This window comes from Syngnathoides biaculeatus, chromosome 14 (assembly GCF_019802595.1).
Source record: "Syngnathoides biaculeatus isolate LvHL_M chromosome 14, ASM1980259v1, whole genome shotgun sequence".
NCBI classification, from domain to species: Eukaryota; Metazoa; Chordata; class Actinopteri; order Syngnathiformes; family Syngnathidae; genus Syngnathoides; species Syngnathoides biaculeatus.
In genome coordinates this window covers 18,659,240-18,677,847 of record NC_084653.1, presented here as the reverse complement: position 1 = coordinate 18,677,847, position 18,608 = coordinate 18,659,240, and the positions used below count along the sequence as shown (strand labels likewise).

The window sequence follows — 18,608 nt, the reverse complement described above, 5'->3', positions numbered from 1 at the left end:
CAATGCAGCAGAGGAAATTGCTGTCTGAATATTGTCTCCGAGATGGGGGGCCAGTGACAGTTGCCTGGAAACTTCAATCTGGCCACTCGCGTTTATTCCAGATCACAGTTATGAGATAAAGTTTAATAAAAAAAAAAAAAAAAAATCCCCTTTTCCTCCTCCTGCTGCACCAAGCAACCAAATGAAATCCAAGCCTTTTGTGCACAAGTGAGCACAATGAGAAGGGACTGCGACGGAAAGCTCATGTTCAACATGTATCTCTCAGGTGCGTCATTGTGGCCCCCAAAAGGAGTTTGAACAAACGGAGGTTCGACTCGGTCCACTTCATTGTGCGGCGCGGGCGGGCAGGCGGAAGAATCCCCATCGGTTTTTTTTCTCTCTCTCGCTCGGGAGGCTCGTCCGCTCTTTTGTCGGAAATCGGAAATCCCTTTTCCTGGACGCGTTTCCTGCAGGCTCCTCAGCGCCGAACCCGCCCGGACCGACAAAAGTCTTCGTCACTCGCGCAAGCTCCTCACTGCCTCGCCACCTTTCGGACATTTGCCAAATCGTCATTTTCACATTCCATCATCAATAATCTAAATGCTTATTGTTTTAGTTTACGACATATTTTGGACTTTCATCCGATTTTTCGGGGCCTCTTTGAGATATTCCCATGCGCCGAATGTGACGGTCCAAGTTCTTAACATAATATAAGTCTTTTTTCTTTGTTTTTTTTTAAATTTTGCTTTTCATATTTCAGATCCGACAGAAAATCTCTTGAAAGATAACAAAGGAGCATCATGGGCTCCAATAAATACCGGAGCCCAAAAAGGTAAGGGGAAATAATAAAATCAATTAAAGTGTGTGATGTAAAAATAAGTGTAATACCGTACTGGATAAATTCAAAATATTTGTAAATATCCTCTAAAATATCAACCAATTAACGTATTGACTTTGATTTCTAAACAAGCATTCGTCGTTTTTATACCACACTTGCTTTTGTCAACATTGATAAAGTCGCAAAATGCATAAAATACGGAATACTTTGTGTAGCTGTCTTCGTTTCATAATACAGGTTATAAAGTATTATTTGTTTTGAGTAATCGGCATTATTACCATTACTACACAACACGACATTAACCCTAACCCCCTGCCCCACAAAAAAAAAAAGATATTCGAAAAATGTGTCAGAAAATGGTAATAATGACAAAAAAAAAAAAAAAAAGCAGGTTGGTGATAGTAATAGACTTGTTGAAATTAATATTACTAAACTACAATTATTATCATTTTTGATCGGGCCGAAAAACAAGTTATACTTGATTTTATTCACATTTCCAATTGGAAAAGGTGCCAGAAAATACTATAGCGTGTACTAGTAATAGTGCCAATTAAAAAAAAACAATTCGATAAATTATTATTTCTGATATTTAGAATGATAAAATAATATGTAGCATATAAGTAAAAGGCAACAAGTTCATGGAATAACCCGCCTCCTACCCGTTGACAGCTGGGATAGGCTCCAGCAATCCCGCGACACTTGTGAAGATAAGCGACAAAGAAAATGGATAGATGGAGAAGTAAAAGGTTAAGATCAAACATTGTAGACAATGTTTCATTTGATCATATCTTGCTTTTAAAATCTGTCGGAAAACAAAACGAGAAGATGAAAAAGAATACGAGTACGAAAACAAGAATTATATTTAATTTCATTCTAGGAATTAAACAGATGGAATATATATGTAAAAGGTTAAGGCTTTAAGAAAGTATCATTGCTATTTTATTGTGATCGTGTTTTGTTTTTGGGAGAGGGTGCAAAAATAAGGGCAAATATAAAAAGGAATGAAAATTCAATGTTGAGAATAAAAAAAATCGGTTTCAGACGTGTACATGAACTAAACACAATTACATATGAATCAATTGAGATAAAAGTAAAGTACGCAGCATCCCACAATATGTTTTATGTAAATCGCCATCATCGTGCAGTTATTACTATGATTGATTGCCTTCATAATTCTGGGCTGATTTTTCGTTCGTCCCCATTTTTTTTTTTTTTTTTTTTTTTTTTGCTCAGGGAGCGGTCAGATCCAGCTGTGGCAGTTCCTGTTGGAACTTCTGTCGGACAGCAGCAACGTGTCGTGCATCGCCTGGGAGGGCACCAACGGCGAGTTCAAGCTCATCGACCCGGACGAGGTGGCCCGGCGCTGGGGCGAGCGCAAGAGCAAGCCCAACATGAACTACGACAAGCTCAGCCGGGCGCTGCGGTACTACTACGACAAGAACATCATGACCAAAGTGCACGGCAAGCGCTACGCCTACAAGTTCGACTTCCACGGCCTGGCGCAAGTGTGCCAGCCGTCGTCGTGCGCGGAGCAGGCCATCTACAAGTTCCAGGGCAACTTCTCGCCCTGCATCCCCTTCTCGGGCATTTCCAAACTCAACCTGCACGTAGCGCCCGCCGTGCACGGGCCCTCGGGCTTCTCCTACTGGGCCGGCTCGCCGTCGGCCGCCGCCCTGTACCACCACCACCATCACCACCACCACCACCACAGCCACAACCTGCAGCCCCCCGCCGCCGGACCCTTCGCCGCGGTGCCCCCCGGCCACATCAACACTTTGAGCAACATCAACAATCACTACAACTGAGCCCGCGTGGGGTGACGTCACTGCAGGTAAAGGCTGCACCTTGGCGAACTTTTCATCGTTATGTGTAAAAAAAAAGAAAGAACGAAAAAAAAAAAATAGTTAAGATCTCCGTGTACTAAAATTCATGTTGACGAAAAAAAGGACCTTAAGCTATATTTAATATGGAACGTACTGTAACATACATGCACACACATGTATGAACAATAACAATGAAAAAGAAACAATAGTAATCAACTAAAACCGGCGGCACACAAAAGACATCAAAGATTTTTTTTGGCGGGGGGGGGGGGCGTGTGATTAAAGTTAAATAAAAGTTGACTCTACATATAGTTTAAAACTCACTTACATATGAGAAGAAATTACTTTGATAACTATTCAATTAAATATATATTGCATTTTGACACTTACAAGTATAAGATCAATAGATAAATAAATTGCGTCAAAAAGATACTGCATTATTGCCATAAGAAAAAGAAAAGCTGTACTCCAGTCGTGATTCAGTTCAAAAGCATTGCACTTCTTCACACAAAAAGTCGAAAATGAAGGCAAATATTGCACTTAAAAATGAAATACAAATGAAGTGTAACCACTAGGTCGGTCCAATTAAAATAAAAACGAACACTACTTCTGGTTACCCAAATCCTTTTCGTCCACGTCATAAATGGTAGAAAATAATAAAATCATTAACATTGACTTTTTTTTAATGTACACTTCTACAAAAAATGGTCTAGGTGACAAAATACAGCAGTTATTTACTTTCTCCTGTATTTCCTTTTTCACACCTGATTCATTTTGGACAAAATTTCCGGTGAAAAATTCTCACATTCTGGTTTAAAATGTAGACCAAGGGAGAATTCTCAAGTTTGAATATTATAAAAAAGCAATTCTTCAAGAGTCTGCGTATATAAATAGCTTTTATACGTGTATCTATGGTTACCAGTGCAAATTCAATTCAAAAGAATTACCGAGATGCATAATTAGTCTAATGGCGCCCTCATGCGGCCAATTGTTGACAATAAACGTCTGATGTATTTTTATCATCCAGTGGTCTTCAAGTTACGACGCGGCTATGCTACTCCTGGTGCAACGCGAATTTGGATGAGGGCCACAAATAAGGGATGATGAGAAAAAATGTCAGAACTCATCTTACGTTCTTACACTGCGTGACCGTTCGTATCTAAAGAAACGACGTAGGTCGATACAATCCAACACCACGTGTATGTTTGTTAGTGCATGTGGTTGTAGCTTGCAGTAGTTTAGAACAACACTGCATCTCACTCAGAGCTATTGACATTCATTTAAAATAATTGAACATCCATCCATTTTCTTCGCCGCTTATCCTCACAAGGGTTGCGGGGAGTGCTGGACCCTATCCCAGCTGTCAACGGGCAGGAGGCGGGGTACACCCTGAACTGGTTGCCAGCCAATCGCAGGGTGCATAGAGACAAACAGCTGCACTCACAATCACACCTAGGGGCAATTTAGAGTGTCCAATTAATTTTGCACGTTTTTGGGATGTGGGAGGAAAGCGGAGTGCCCGGAGAAAACCCACGCAGGCACGGGGAGAACATGCAAACACCACACAGGCAGAGCCGGGATTGAACCTGGTACCTCAGAACTGTGAGGCCAACGCTTTCAAGATGATCCACCGTACTGCCATACTAGAACATGTATTTGATTATTATTAATACAGAATGTAATTACCTGAAATCAGGATGATGAGTACAACTAGTCCTACTAGCTATAGTAGAATACACCGCTTCAAAATACAAGTAACTCTTCAAATAAGCATTGTGATCTTTAGGCAAGAAACAACAACAATAAAAATAAAAAACAATTATTCTTGTTAAATAGTAATTGGAATAATTTTCTTCCTTTTCTTCTTTTCCTCCCATTATTGTCGATGCAAAGTGATGCATATCAGATTTTTTCAAACTTTTCATTTAAAAGTTACTTTTTATTATATTCTTTGTTTGGATTTTATTTATGTATTTACTTATTTTTGACTGGTGCATTTGAAAACATTTATCTTTATGATTACGCAATTAAAACAGTACTTATACTATTTTTCTCATTTTCCTATTCTTGTTATTGAAAAAAGATCATTCTGTCATGTCGGGAAAATGTTTTCATTTTAATTTCATTAATTTATTTATTTGGAAATATTTTTTCTAATTAAGTTATTTTTGCATTTGATTTTGATTGTGATTAAGTTACTCATTTTATCAATCAAAAATGACAGTAGTAGTTTCCTTCTCAATGTGTGTTATACAAACGTGTTATTATTTTAAAAACATTTCTTGCACTTTTTATTAAAACTGTTCATTAGGTCAAACTGTGTTTTTACGTTTATTTCATGCTTTTTTTTTTTCTTTCTTCAATTTCACAACTGACAAAGCGTTGACCGGACTTGCGATGACCACCTTGCAACCAGATGGCGGCGCTGTCGCTTCATTACCCGGAAGAGCTCTTACATAACTAGCTATAGAGCCTGGATGCATCTGCAAATAACAGATTAACCCCGAAATGTGCAGCGGTAGCCCGCAGACACTTTCAGTAAGCCTAACCATCTATTGCTCGGTTAATAAACATAAACACACGCACGCACACACACTTTCCATATCTTAAGTGGTAATATTAATCGCATTAGGCCAACAAAGAGCAAATTGCAGAGGGTTTAATAACGAAGAGGTTGACTATGGGTTAGGTTACTAATAGGCAGCTCGTCTTTACTGCGACGCATGCGGCTAATCTTACTTTTACTGTTGCTGCTAAGCAACTCTGCTCATCATCAGCACCCTTGCATAACACTTGGTGGGTGTTTTTTTTCCTCACGATCCGCAGGAAGAAGAAGAAGAAGAAGAAGAAGAAGAGTGTGAGCTCTTAAGACGGGGAGGGATATGAAAACTCCATCATGAGGCAGAGCTGAAGACGTTTTATGACAGACAATGGAATGATACTGGAATCATGATTCCTGAGAAAGATGCGATTCCATATGTGCTGGAATAAAAACAGGACGTGACTTCAACTGTATTTATTTCTTCGTATGGCTGTGAAAAAGCCCGTTGATGTGGGAAACGACATATTTTTTTTGGGTATACTTTTGCAATATACCGATTGACGAACGCAAATCAAAAGCACTTTAAATAGTGGCAGGTGTGTACCACCTCCTAATTAACACGGCACAGAGACATCCCCAGTTATAAGAGGGTGTGTGCACTTTTGCAACCACATTATTTCACATTATCCACCTCATCTTCTGCTAATCTTTTCATTTTTTAATAAAACATTTCAAATGATTTATCTTGGTGTTATTTTTGTAAAAAATAAAACACTAACAACAACGCTGCTGTTTGATCAGGGGTGTGTAGACTTTTTATAGCCACTACAGCTTCCCTCATCTTCTTTAATAGTTGCATTATTGACTGCGTTGATTGTGTGAAGAGAAATAAATACACAAGTAAAATGTATGCTGGGGTAATGTTTTTCATAGTTGTATGAATAATTTTGGTGGTGTCAATTCACCACAATTACGTGTCACTTATAATAATAATATAAATAATCACTTGGTCCATTTCTACTGCAGCACTATTCGATCTAAGCCTAGAACCCCCCCCCCCCAAAAAAAGGTATCTTCCTGAAGAATTCTGTGCTATGTGGGCTCCAATGAAAAGTGTTCAAAATCATCAAATGGCAATGGCCCATGGTGTCCCTCTAGGGTCTGTTCTTGGACCCCTCCTATGTTCCTATATTCTACACTTGGGTCATATTCTTTTTTTGACTATCATCGCGATGCAGATGACACAAGTTATAGCCAGTAGAGTCTCCAGATGACTCCAGTTCAGGTGAGATTTTGTGTCACTGTCTAAAGCAGATAAATAACTGGATCACTATCTTTAAAAACCAAAGACCAAGTCTGAAGGTTTGGTGTTCTGAAAGAGTCCGACCTGCCTTTCAACATTCATATCAAATCAATGACTAAAACTGACTTTCTTTAGTGAAGGCTTGCATGTGTCAAGCAGACCTCGAGAAACTCATCCACGTCGTAGACTTGACTATTGTAATGGTCTTCTGACCAGATATGTCAGAGCATATAACGCCAATTCTAAAGTCTTTACACCGCCTTCCAGTCATCTTTAGAATAGATTTCAAAGTACTGCTACTGGTTTATAAATCACTAAATGGTTTAGGTCCTGAATATATAAAAGAAATGCTTATGGAATATAAAGCTAGCGTGACACTGAGTCTGAGATTGACAGACTCAGGTCAGTTTAGAGCTTTTAATTTATATATTTTTTTGCATTCGATGCTGATTGTACTTTGACAGTTTCTCTTTGTTTTAAACGTTTACAGGCAGTTTTTTCGTTCTTTGTTTTTAAATGATTTTAATCATGTCAAGCACATTGGCACCGTGGCTCAGCTGGTAAAGCGTTGGCCTCACAGTTCTGGGGACCAGGGTTCGATCCCACCCCCAGTTTGTATCTTCTCTCCGGGCACTCCATTTCCTTCCACATCCCAAAAACATGCAACATTACTTGGACACTCTAAATTTCTCCTAGGGGTGATTGTGAGTGCGGCTGTTTGTCTCTATGTGCCCTGCGATTGGCTGGCAAAAAGTTCAAGGTGTAGCCTGCCTCCTTCATGTTGACAGCTAGGATAGGCTCAAGCACTCGCCATGAGCCTCGTGAGGATAAGCAGCAAAGAAAATGGATGGCTGTCAAGCACATAGTATATGTTTGAACGGGTTAAAAGAAAAAGAATACACAGGTTAAATATATCTGAGTGCTATTTTCATAATTGTGTGAATAATTTCTTGATGGGTGCCTTCTTTTTGGGCTTGAGCGCCTGGCCACCGACAGTGTCTGTGCACATGCCTGTTTTTGCATACACATTGCCGCATGGCAGAAGATGATTATCGTTTGACCTTGAAGTTAAAATAATCATGTTCACATTTTCCAAACACTTTAACTCATGTTGGGAAAACTAGATTTCTATTTGCGAGCTCCAAGATAGTCGGGAACCAGCTCGGGCAGTCCGGGGGGTTCGTTCTTGTGGCTTTGTGTCAACACTGCAGTCATTGAGTCACTCTCCCATCTGGAGAGAATGCTAACTAATTAGAACAGAACACCGAGATGCCACTGAAATAGACTCGTGAACACGAGGGAGCGAGACGGAGAGTTGAAAATGGGAGGGGTGGTGGTGGTGAGAAAGTAAAGAATATGTTTGCACATCTGGGGCAGGCTGTGGGCTATGAAAGACACACTTTGGTGCAGTGTGAGTGGTGATGAAGCAAGCCTCCAAATAAATGTGATGAATATGGAAGCTCGGGGAGATCACACCCCTCTTGCTTGACAAAAACCACGACTGGACTAAGGCTGTTATATAAGGTAAAAAAAAAAAAAGAATGAATAGGGATGCGGATTCACACCGCGTGAAATGATTCATCGGCAAATTTGAAAGAAAAAGACACCAAAGAAGACTTTGTAGGTGTGGGATGAATGGAGCGAGCGAGCGCATGTTGCGTAACACATATGTCTCAATTCAAAGGAGGCGGAATTTATATCATGTACGAATGATGTGGCGAACACACGGAGGGAAGAACTGTCATGTGAAATAAAATTAGATTGGGGCGGCTAAGCCTCTGTTCACCTCAGCGCTTTGAAGCAAACGGGTCAACGCCGCAGTAATCTAGTTGGAGAGATTAGTCGAGTTGAGAGGACAGCAAAATAGAAATAATCCCAAAGAGGTGTCGTCTTACTTTGTTTACGTTTGTTCTCTTTCCCACTCTTCTTATGACGAGGGACAGTTGGCCTCCCTCGCAGGAGACAGATAAAAATACTGTGCCCGCAGGGTAGTCACTGCCTTTCATGGTAATCCTTCTCCGAATGTTGCGGTTGCAGCATCCATTGCAAGTGGAGCAATATCTTGTATATACACCAACCAAATATATCGAGTATATACACCTGATATTATGAGTGATTCAATTTACTGCACTGAATTGTTTTATAGTTGTATTTCAAACTCAACTGAAGGGATCTTTATCCCTGAGCCAACTGCGATGTGCTTTTGAATATAATTAGATGTGTACCTAATGGGCTAATGGAGCATGAAAGAGATTCTTATTTGAGGGAATTGCACATGATATAAAAATGTTGCGTGGCGGCCCGGTGGATCATGGAGGAAAGTGTTGGCCTCACAGTTCTGAGGACCCGGGTTCAATCCCAGCCCTCCCTGTGTTTAGTTTTCATGTTCTCCCCGTGTCTGCGTAGGTTTTCTCCGGGCACTCCGGTTTCCTCCCACATCCCCAAAACATGCAACATTAATTACCCCTGGGTGTGATTGTCAATGCGACAGTTTGTCTTTGTGTCCTGCGATTGGCTGGCAACGAGTTCAGGGTGTAGCCCGCCTCCTGCCCAAATGACAGCCGGGATAGGCTCCAGCACTCCCCGCGACCCTTGTGAGGATAAGCAGCTAAGAAAAGGGATGGATGGATAAAAATGTTGCCACCTTTCAAAATTTTGTCTGTAGTCTTTCTGTCTTTTTAAAAATTAAAACACTCCATTCATTCATCCATTTTCTTTGCTGCTTATCCACACAAGGGTCCCGGGTAGTGCTGGAGCCTGTCCCAGCTGTCAACGGGCAGGAGGGGGGGCTACACCCGAAACTGGTTGACAGCCAATCGCAGTGCACACCGAGACAAACAGCCGCACTCGCCATCACACCCAGGGGCAAATTAGAGTGTCCAATTAATGTTGCATGTTTTTGGGATGCGGGAGGAAACCGGATTGCCCGGAGAAAACCCACGCAGGCACGGGGAGAACATGCGAATTTCACATAGGCGGGGCTGGGATCAAACCCGGGTCCTCAGAACTGTGAGGCCAACGCTTTACCAGCTGAACCACCGTGCCACACCCCAAAATTGCTTATCTGGAATCAAATCTTCACAATCACATCATTTTATTTTTAATCATCCCAACAAACTGCATGAAACTTCACGTTTGACCAGCTCGCTAAACTGTCAAATTAGCTTGTCTTTTCTGACGTCGTTATTGTTGTGTTTTTAATGCGCGAGTTGCAACCCATGCAAATTGCCAACTCTTTTTGCAGACTTCATCAAAAACTTCTTCTTCTTCTTCTTCTTTTCCTTTCGGCTTGTCCCGTTAGGGGTCGCCACAGCGTGTCATCTTTTGCCATCTTAGCCTATCTCCTGCATCTTCCTCTCGAACCCCAACTGCCCTCATGTCTTCCCTCACCACATCCATAAACCTTCTTTTTGGTCTTCCTCTCGCTCTTTTGCCTGGGAGCGCCATCCTCAGCATCCTTCTACCAATATACTCACTCTCTCGCCTCTGAACATGTCCAAACCATCGAAGTCTGCTCTCTCGAATCTTGTCTCCAAAACATCCAGCTTTGGCTGTCCCTCTAATGAGCTCATTTCTAATCCTATCCAACCTGGTCACTCCGAGCGAGAACCTCAACATCTTCATTTCTGCCACCTCCAGTTCAGCTTCCTGTCGTTTCTTCAGTGCCACCGTCTCTAATCCGTACATCATGGCCGGCCTCACCACTGTTTTGTAAACTTTGCCCTTCATCGTAGCAGAGACTCTTCTGTCACATAACACACCAGACACCTTTCGCCAGCTGTTCCAACCTGCTTGGACCGTTTCTTCACTTCCTGACCACACTCTCCATTGCTCTGTATTGTTGACCCCAAGTATTTGAAGTCGTCCACCCTCGCTATCTCTTCTCCCTGTAGCCTCACTCTTCCCCCTCCACTTTTCTCATTCACACACATATATTCTGTTTTACTTCGGCTAATCTTCATTCCTCTCCTTTCCAGTGCATGTCTCCATCTTTCCAATTGTTCCTCTGCATGCTCCCTGCTTTCACTGCATATGACAATATCATCTGCGAACATCATGGTCCAAGGGGATTCCAGTCTAACCTCATCTGTCAGCCTATCCATTACCACTGCAAACAGGAAGGGGCTCAGAGCTGATCCCTGATGCAGTCCCACCTCCACCTTAAATTCCTCTGTCACACCTAAGGCACACCTCACCATTGTTCTGCTGCCATCATACATGTCCTGTACTATTTTAACATACTTCTCTGCCACACCAGACTTACGCATGCAGTCCCACAGTTCCTCTCTTGGTACTCTGTCATAGGCTTTCTCTAGATCCACAAAGACACAATGTAGCTCCTTCTGACCTTCTCTGTACTTTTCCACGAGCATCCTCAAGGCAAATAATGCATCTGTGGTACTCTTTCTAGGCATGAAACCATACTGTTGCTCGCAGATACTTACTTCTGTCCTCAGTCTAGCCTCCGCTACTCTTTCCCATAACTTCATTGTGTGGCACATCAACTTTATTCCTCTATAGTTCCCACAGCTCTGAACATCCCCTTTGTTCTTAAAAATGGGAACTAGAACACTTTTCCTCCATTCTTCAGGCATCTTTTCGCCCGCTAGTATTCTGTTGAATAAGTTGGTCAAAAACTCCACAGCCATCTCTCCAAATTGCTTCCATACCTCTACCGGTATGTCATCAGGACCAACTGCCTTTCCATTTTTCATCCTTTGTAGTGCCTTTCTGACTTCCCCCTTAGTAATCATTTCCACTTCCTGGTCCTTCACTCTTGCCTCTTCAACTCTTCCTTCTCTCTCATTTTCTTCATTCATCAACTTCTCAAAGTATTCTTTCCATCTATTTAGTACACTACCGGCACCAGTCAAGACATTTCCATCTCTATCCTTAATCACCCTTACCTGCTGCACATCCTTCCCATCTCTATCCCTCTGTCTGGCCAACCTGTAGAGATCCTTTTCTCCTTCTTTCGTGTCCAACCTGGTGTACATGTCTTCATATGCCTCTTGTTTAGCCTTTGCCACCTCTACCTTTGCCCTACGTCGCATCTCGATGTACTCCTTTCGCCTCTCCTCAGTCCTCTCAGTATCCCACTTCTTCTTCGCTAATCTCTTTCCTTGTATGACTCCCTGTATTTTGGGGTTCCACCACCAAGTCTCCTTCTCCCCTTTCCTACCAGATGACACACCAAGTACTCTCCTGCCTGTCTCTCTGATCACCTTGGCTGTCGTCGTCCAGTCTTCCGGGAGCTTCGGTTGTCCATCGAGAGCCTGTCTCACCTCTTTCCGGAAGGCTGCACAACATTCTTCCTTTTTCAGCTTCCACCACATGGTTCTCTGCTCTACCTTTTGTCTTCTTAATCTTCCTACCCACCACCAGAATCATCCTACATACTACCATCCTATGCTGTCGAGCTACACTCTCCCCTACCACTACTTTACAGTCAGTAACCTCCTTCAGATTACATCGTCTGCACAAAATATAATCTACCTGCGTGGTTCTACCTCCGCTCTTGTAGGTCACTATATGTTCCTCCCTCTTCTGGAAATAAGTGTTCACTACAGCCATCTCCATCCTTTTTGCAAAGTCCACCACCATCTGCCCTTCAAAGTTCCTTTCCTGGATGCCGTACTTACCCATCACTTCTTCATCGCCCCTGTTTCCTTTACCAATATGTCCATTACAATCTGCACCAATCACAACTCTCTCGCTGTCTGGGATGCTCAGAACTACTTCATCTAGTTCCTTCCAGAATTTCTCTTTCAACTCTAGGTCACATCCTACCTGTGGTGCATAGCCGCTAACCACATTATACATAACACCCTCAATTTCAAATTTTAGTCTCATCACTCGATCTGATACTCTTTTCACCTCCAAGACATTCTTAGCCAGCTCTTCCTTTAAAATAACCCCTACTCCATTTCTCTTCCCATCTACTAATCATCATGTCAACCAACTCCTGTGCTTCATCAAAAACATAATCCTTAAATCCAAATTTTGTCAGTTTTGGATCTCCTTCCATCATTGCTCATGCAGGCTGTCACGTCATACTGGCAAATGCGCACCTGCAGACTGTGTTGCCAGGTTGGCGCCAATGCAAAATGGCTATTTAAAAAAAAAAAAAGGCAAACATATTAATCAAAATACAGATTTCGAACTCTATCCGAGATGACTTGTCAAGTCATGTCAAGTTCCTTGGCTACCAAGTCTAAAGTAAAAAAAAAAAAAAAGCTCGCAGCATCGCTGATAATGTTTACTGAAAATGTAAAAAAATCAATTTTCAAATTAAATGTTTCTTGAAATTTAAATTGGCAGATCAGATAAAAAAAATGGAGGATGCTGATGAGCCTCAAGATGGCAAATAATTGTATCATAATTAATTTGTCCCGGTCAGTAAACCGACTGTCCTGAGTTGTTTTGTTGTTTATTTGGGGACGGGGGCACACAGGTTGTGCGATGGTTCAACTCGCTCTCTGCTCCATCAGCTCTCATTCACTTCTCGCCGTTGCTATAGCGACGCAGCAGAAGGAGAATGCAGCAAGCGCGTGACAGAAAGACAGACGGGCAGACGGAGACCTGGGCTGAATGCTAAGTGTGGTGCGAGCTTCTTACATAAGACTGCTGCAGGAGCTGCGACGAAATCACAGCACATTCCGCAAACAAGGGCTGACGAGCCTTCAGTGAATATTACCTTATTATAGAAATAATATCTTGTACAATATTCTCCCGGCAGAAAATGCGTCAATTGCACATTTACATCTCAAATGCAGGATTGCATCAAATTTGTACGACAGGATGCCGGAGAATTGTTTTGTGTGTGTTTAATGTGTTCTTGCGGTCCTCTTTTCTACTTTCTCATGGTATTTTTTTTTTCTTCAGTTGCTGCTGCTTCCATTTTGCTTTCTAAATAGATGCCACAAATCCCCGTGAATAGCGAGTAAGGGAGCGAGAGAGCGAGAGAGAGAGAAAGATGGTGACTGAGAGTTTGGAGACTGCAGCAGAATCCAGCCAATGAAATGAAGGGATTGTCCGGCCCACCTGACTGCGTCCTCCTCATTCACACAAACGAGGAGGAGACCAGGAGGAAACCTCATTCAATTCATGTGAGACCCTATTCCGGTTAACCTCTCATGCACAACTCAAATGCTCTCATACTGAGTGATTTTTTCTTCTCTTTCTCTCATTTGCATGACAAGTATTTTTCTCTCAGCTACTGTACACACTAGAAACACTCACACACACACTCATGAAATACTCTTGCAGAAACTACAGAAATGCTCTCACGCACATATTGTGAATGCTCTCACACCCCTGACAAAAACAAACTCACACCTTGTTTTTTGCTCATACGCCACTGAAAAGTTCCCTCATTTGCAACTACTGAATTGCACTCACACAAACTACAGAAACGCTCTCATACACACTCCAGAAATGATGTCGCACTCATACCTGAAAACACTCACACAATGTGTTTTTCTTGTTCATGCACAACTCAAAAGCTTTGTGTTACACACTCGAGTCAAATGCTTTCACACACAATAGGAACGCTCTTACACAGACTGCAGAAATCCTCTCACACACGAAGGAAATTCTTTTTTTGTATTTTTTCACTCATATAATCGGACTGGGCAGCATGGTGGTTCAGATGGAAAGCGTTTGCCTCACAGTTCTGACGTCCAGGGTTCAATCCTGACCCTTGATTCCAGATAAGCAATTTTGGGATGTGGCACGGTGGTTCAGCTGGTAAAGTGTTGGCCTCACAGTTCTGAGGACCCGGGTTCGATCCCGGCCCCGCCTCTGTGGAATTTACATGTTCTCCCCGTGCCTGCGTGGGTTTTCTATGGGCACTCAGGTTTCCTCCCACATCCCAAAAACATGCAACATTAATAAGACACTATAAATTGACCCTAGGTGTTATTGTCTCTATGTGCCCTGCAATTGTCTGGCAACCAGTTCAGGATGTACCCTGGCTCCTGCCCATTGACAGCTGGGATAGGCTTCAGCACTCCCGTTACCCTCGTGAGGATAAGCGGCAAAGAAAATGTATGGATGACTGAAATGTTCTCAAACTCTAAAATACCCATAGGTGCAAATCTGAGCATCAGTGGTTGTGTGATATGTGCCCCACGATTAGACTGGCGACCAGTCCAGGGTGTACACTGCCACAACAAAAAATGCGCTAGAGAAGATGTTTTAAAAGATTTATTTCACCCTGGTAACCATAAACAATAAACTGCACTGACCATTTACTGCTTAAACATGTAGCGAGAACGAATTGTGGCGCGATAAGAGTGTTGAACACACCGGTCAAACGGCACATTAAATAACACTTTCCAGTCCGATAAGAAAACGAGCTGTACAAAATATGAAGTTCACAGGTGATAGTCCTTAATTCGTAGCTGCAAATTTCAATAAATTAATGGCAAATAATCCAGCGTCCGGGAGGAGTTCTTTGTCAATGATCATGAGTCACGTGTGCAAAACATTCAGTTTGTTCACGGGTGTGCAAAAAAATGGCGGCGTGACATTCCACAACACAACATCGTACAAACGATGATGACCGTACAACATAACTAAAGATACCGAGATTTGTTGTCCATGTACAGTATAAAGTTGCTTTCTGAGGCATGTCATACTTTAGTTCATATAAACTGACACAAATGTGCAAATGATACAGGACTCACATTCACTATTTACATATCATCCGTCTAAAAAAAAAAAGAGTATTGTTTGTTCTTAAAATGCTTGGCCCACAAATAAAATAACAAAAATGCAAATTATGATGTAAACCGTATTGTAGCAGGCAAAGACAATGAAACGGTTGGCACATACGAGATTGTCCAAGTATTTTCTTGGCAAACCCCAAAATACATTCCCCGAAATACAGTGGTGCCTTGAGAAATGACTGCCCTCAACTTGGACCATTGGACAAATTTGTCATCTTGAGATTCGAAGCCCGAGACCTGCCACTGGTAGATGGCAGAAGCAAGCTTCATCGGACCCAGCCACCAAATCCCGCCAAAAAAGAGTAAGGAAGGACAAAGCATTAGGTGCAGTCGTGTTTGCGAGTTATGTGCACAGCAAACGCCCCTCAAGTGTTTTATACAGAACAATTCTTTAAAGTGCAGGTTTACATTCAGACCAAAAAAAAAAAAAAAAAAAACCCAAAACAAATCAAAGTCTTATCTCAAGGCACCACGGTATTCACACACACAAATACAATCAGCTGCGATACATATTCGACCAATAGGAAGATGACCTTGCTCACCTTGTACGGATTAAACTACTGTATCCCCTTTTGTGGATTAACCTTAAGCGTCATTTAAATTCAAATCATACAAATGTCTACCAAATATGATAATAGCCATGCAGCAGTTTGTCCTTTAACATTTTTACAAGTGTAAATATCAGTATGTGTATTGTCCCCAGTCAGCGGGCTGAGAATAATTTAAAACGCGTCCTCTGCTCAGTAGTAGCTAACTCGATTTAGAAGTCTCCGCCTTAGTGACTGTGTTGTGTAGCTCCAAATACTGCGGTGCCTTGAGATACTATTTTTTGTTGTTGTCGCTTTGACCTGCAAGTGCAAACTTCAAATGAATGTTGAACGTTATTGTCAAACGAAACACAAAACAATAAATATTAAACTTGTACTTTAACTAACAAAACAACTTTCCCGGATGAAGACCCCCTGCAAGCTTAATGCTAACACATATGGAAAAGCGCCGTTGATGGGCTAACATTTGCCATTGACAGTCGCACCGGTGGAACCGTTTAGTAATTTTAATAATATTATCATTAATTGAACAAAATTCAAACACAAATGGTGGAGCAACACATGTAGACATAATAATCACAATACTTAAAAGTATAAATGTATCCTCTTTAAAATACAACTAATTTTACTGTATTTTACTGAGTCACAGTTGTGAAAGTATACATATCTATGCAGTTTGTCTACACGCTAGAAGGAACTAATATCCTGTTTAATTCTTTACGTTGTATTTCATTGATACTATTTGTTGACAGTAAGATTATTATACAGGGATATTTTTATCATTAAGAATATATTAAATTGCATTTGCATTTTCGTTCATTCAAATGGGACATGCTGATTTGTATCTCAAGGCACCACCGTAGAAAAAAAAAAAAATACTTCACAGGTCAGCACCTTGGACAGCTCACTCTGAATGCGCACTTAACCACAAGCACTTCCCTCCTGATCCTCGAGCACTCTCTGCGCCTGCAAGCGGGCTAATCATGAATGAAATTTGCATTAAAAAAAAAAAAACAGGAAGAAAGGGAGGACGATACATCATCGATGGCATGCATGAGTAGTCAATTCTCCAGATGTCTATAAAGACATTAACGCCGCATTGATATCTTCGCAATATCCAGCCTCCAGGATTGGCCTTTTACATTCAAAGCCGCTCTTCGCTGATTTTCACTCGTTTATTTTTCTTTTCTTTTTTCTTTTTGCATTTGTGTCCGCCAAGTGCGACCCGCGGTGCACGTCAGCGGTCCAGGTTTGCCTCGCTGGAGTCCCGCTGGCTCTTGAGCTCCTGGAAAATCTCGGTGAAGAAGTGCGGGTCCGCGTTGAGCTGCAGCATTTTGCCGCTGAGCCGCTCGATGACGCTCAGCGACGTGTCCCAGAACACGTCCTTGTTGGCCTCCGTCATGAAGGGCTTGAGCGGGTACGAGATCTCGTTGCCCATGTACGAGTAGGCCAGGTACAAGCAGGTCTGGAAGGCGCCCTGCAGCTCGGCCGGGCTGGCCAGACTCTCGCTCAACGTGTCCTCGCACAGCAGATACACGAACACCACGTTGGCCGGCGTGATGAAGCCCTGGTCCTGCCAGCCTTGCAGCAACAGTGTCCGGTCGATGTTTCGGAACCACAGGATCACCTCCCCGCTGTTCAGCTCCTTCAACTTGTAGCATCGGCGGCACACGAAGTCCCCCAAGCAGCGCAGCAGCTCTCCCGTGGAAGCCTGGATCACGATCCGCCTCGGGGACACCGCGGACGGGCTGCCGACTTGCTTGTGCACCGCCTGCGCTTGCGGTTGCTTGCGGTTGTCGCTCTGCGTGGGCACCGTGGGCACCGGGACTGGGATAGGCGCTCGCGGTTTGCGCTCCTCGCTTTGCAGCGTTTTCCGGAGGTTCTCGCTGTTGCGCTGGGCCACCTGCAGAGCGCACGGCGGGTTGGGGTTGGGGGTCACCTTCTTCTTAGCCGAACTGGCCACCAGCTTCTTCCACGACAGCGACACGAACATGGAGGGCCGCTTGAGGCTTTTGTCGCCCTTGGTGCCGTCGTCGGCGTCCATGGCCTTCTTGGTGGCGGGGGAGATGGAGAGGACGGTGCCCATGGCCGCGCAGGAGGAGAAGAGAGCCGCGGAGGTGGGAAGTGACGCTTCGGCTGGGGTGAGGGGTGCCAAAAAACACGGAGAGGCGGCCTGGGAGTCACCACCACACGATGGAATCCATAAACGCGCTCGACGTCGGATCCGAAGCGATGGCTAGTCCGGCAGGGAACGTTGGACAATGACTGCATCCGATGCTTTGCGCACTCTGCGATTCGTCCTCGGCTCGCGCAGCATCCCGAGTGACGTGGCGGGCAGCCAATCACAGAGCCGATCACTGATCCAATCACCCAGTGGACTGAAGGGCCATCGATCGCTTATTTATGCACCACCTGCACTCTTTTAGCTCCAGTTCTGGCTTGGCCCCGAGATTAATTACCAGACTATTTGTGCCCCGCTTTCCATAATGGGATAACTGTAGGTTAATTGCACATTTAAAACAACATTACTGGTTTAGTACCTGCAAGTTTAAAAACAAACAAAAAATCCTGAAAAAAATCATTTTGGTTGTATAAACAGACTTGTTTGTACACAAGCCCTTTTCTGTACTTGTGGCATTGCCAGGATGATTAAGAAGAACCACGCAATGCTTAAAAAAAAAAAAAAAAAAAAACGAACATTAAGAAAGTTTTGTCTCGTCTTTAGTCTTTCATCTTTGTTTTGCAACGTTTTTAAAAAAAAAAAAAAAAAAAAACTGTTGGGACCAAGCCTGCAGTTTTCCACGTTTCTAATCTATTTTGTATAATTCATATCAGGCATACTT

At 42.9% G+C, this 18,608-nt stretch overlaps 2 protein-coding genes across 3 annotated transcripts; one reads left to right on the top strand and one right to left on the bottom strand.

Moving 5' to 3' along the window:
- The first annotated feature begins 216 nt into the window (after window positions 1-216).
- On the top strand, window positions 217-5,812 carry fev (FEV transcription factor, ETS family member). Of its 2 annotated transcripts, XM_061841595.1 has the most exons (4): window positions 217-265; window positions 740-811; window positions 2,051-2,648; window positions 5,467-5,812. In XM_061841595.1, exons 1-3 carry the CDS (start codon window positions 217-219, stop codon window positions 2,620-2,622), a joined length of 693 nt encoding a protein of 230 aa, XP_061697579.1. In that variant the 3' UTR covers window positions 2,623-2,648; window positions 5,467-5,812. The 2 variants fall into 2 exon arrangements, with proteins under 2 accessions (XP_061697579.1, XP_061697578.1); XM_061841594.1 differs by lacking the exon at window positions 5,467-5,812 and having other exon boundaries at window positions 2,051-4,733.
- Window positions 5,813-14,705: 8,893 nt separating this feature from the next.
- On the bottom strand, window positions 14,706-18,223 carry cdk5r2b (cyclin dependent kinase 5, regulatory subunit 2b (p39)). The gene has a single exon (XM_061841596.1). It carries the CDS (start codon window positions 17,849-17,851, stop codon window positions 17,003-17,005), a length of 849 nt encoding a protein of 282 aa, XP_061697580.1. The 5' UTR covers window positions 17,852-18,223; the 3' UTR covers window positions 14,706-17,002.
- Window positions 18,224-18,608: the final 385 nt, after the last annotated feature.

Bases quoted from the DNA above. Each gene is read 5' to 3' on its own strand.
- fev (XM_061841595.1), top strand. From the start codon at position 217: ATGAGAAGGGACTGCGACGGAAAGCTCATGTTCAACATGTATCTCTCA. The intron at 266-739 runs GTGCGTCATTGT...TTCATATTTCAG, and splicing joins GTTCAACATGTATCTCTCAG to ATCCGACAGAAAATCTCTTG. The intron at 812-2,050 runs GTAAGGGGAAAT...TTTTTTGCTCAG, and splicing joins AAATACCGGAGCCCAAAAAG to GGAGCGGTCAGATCCAGCTG.
- cdk5r2b (XM_061841596.1), bottom strand. From the start codon at position 17,851: ATGGGCACCGTCCTCTCCATCTCCCCCGCCACCAAGAAGGCCATGGAC.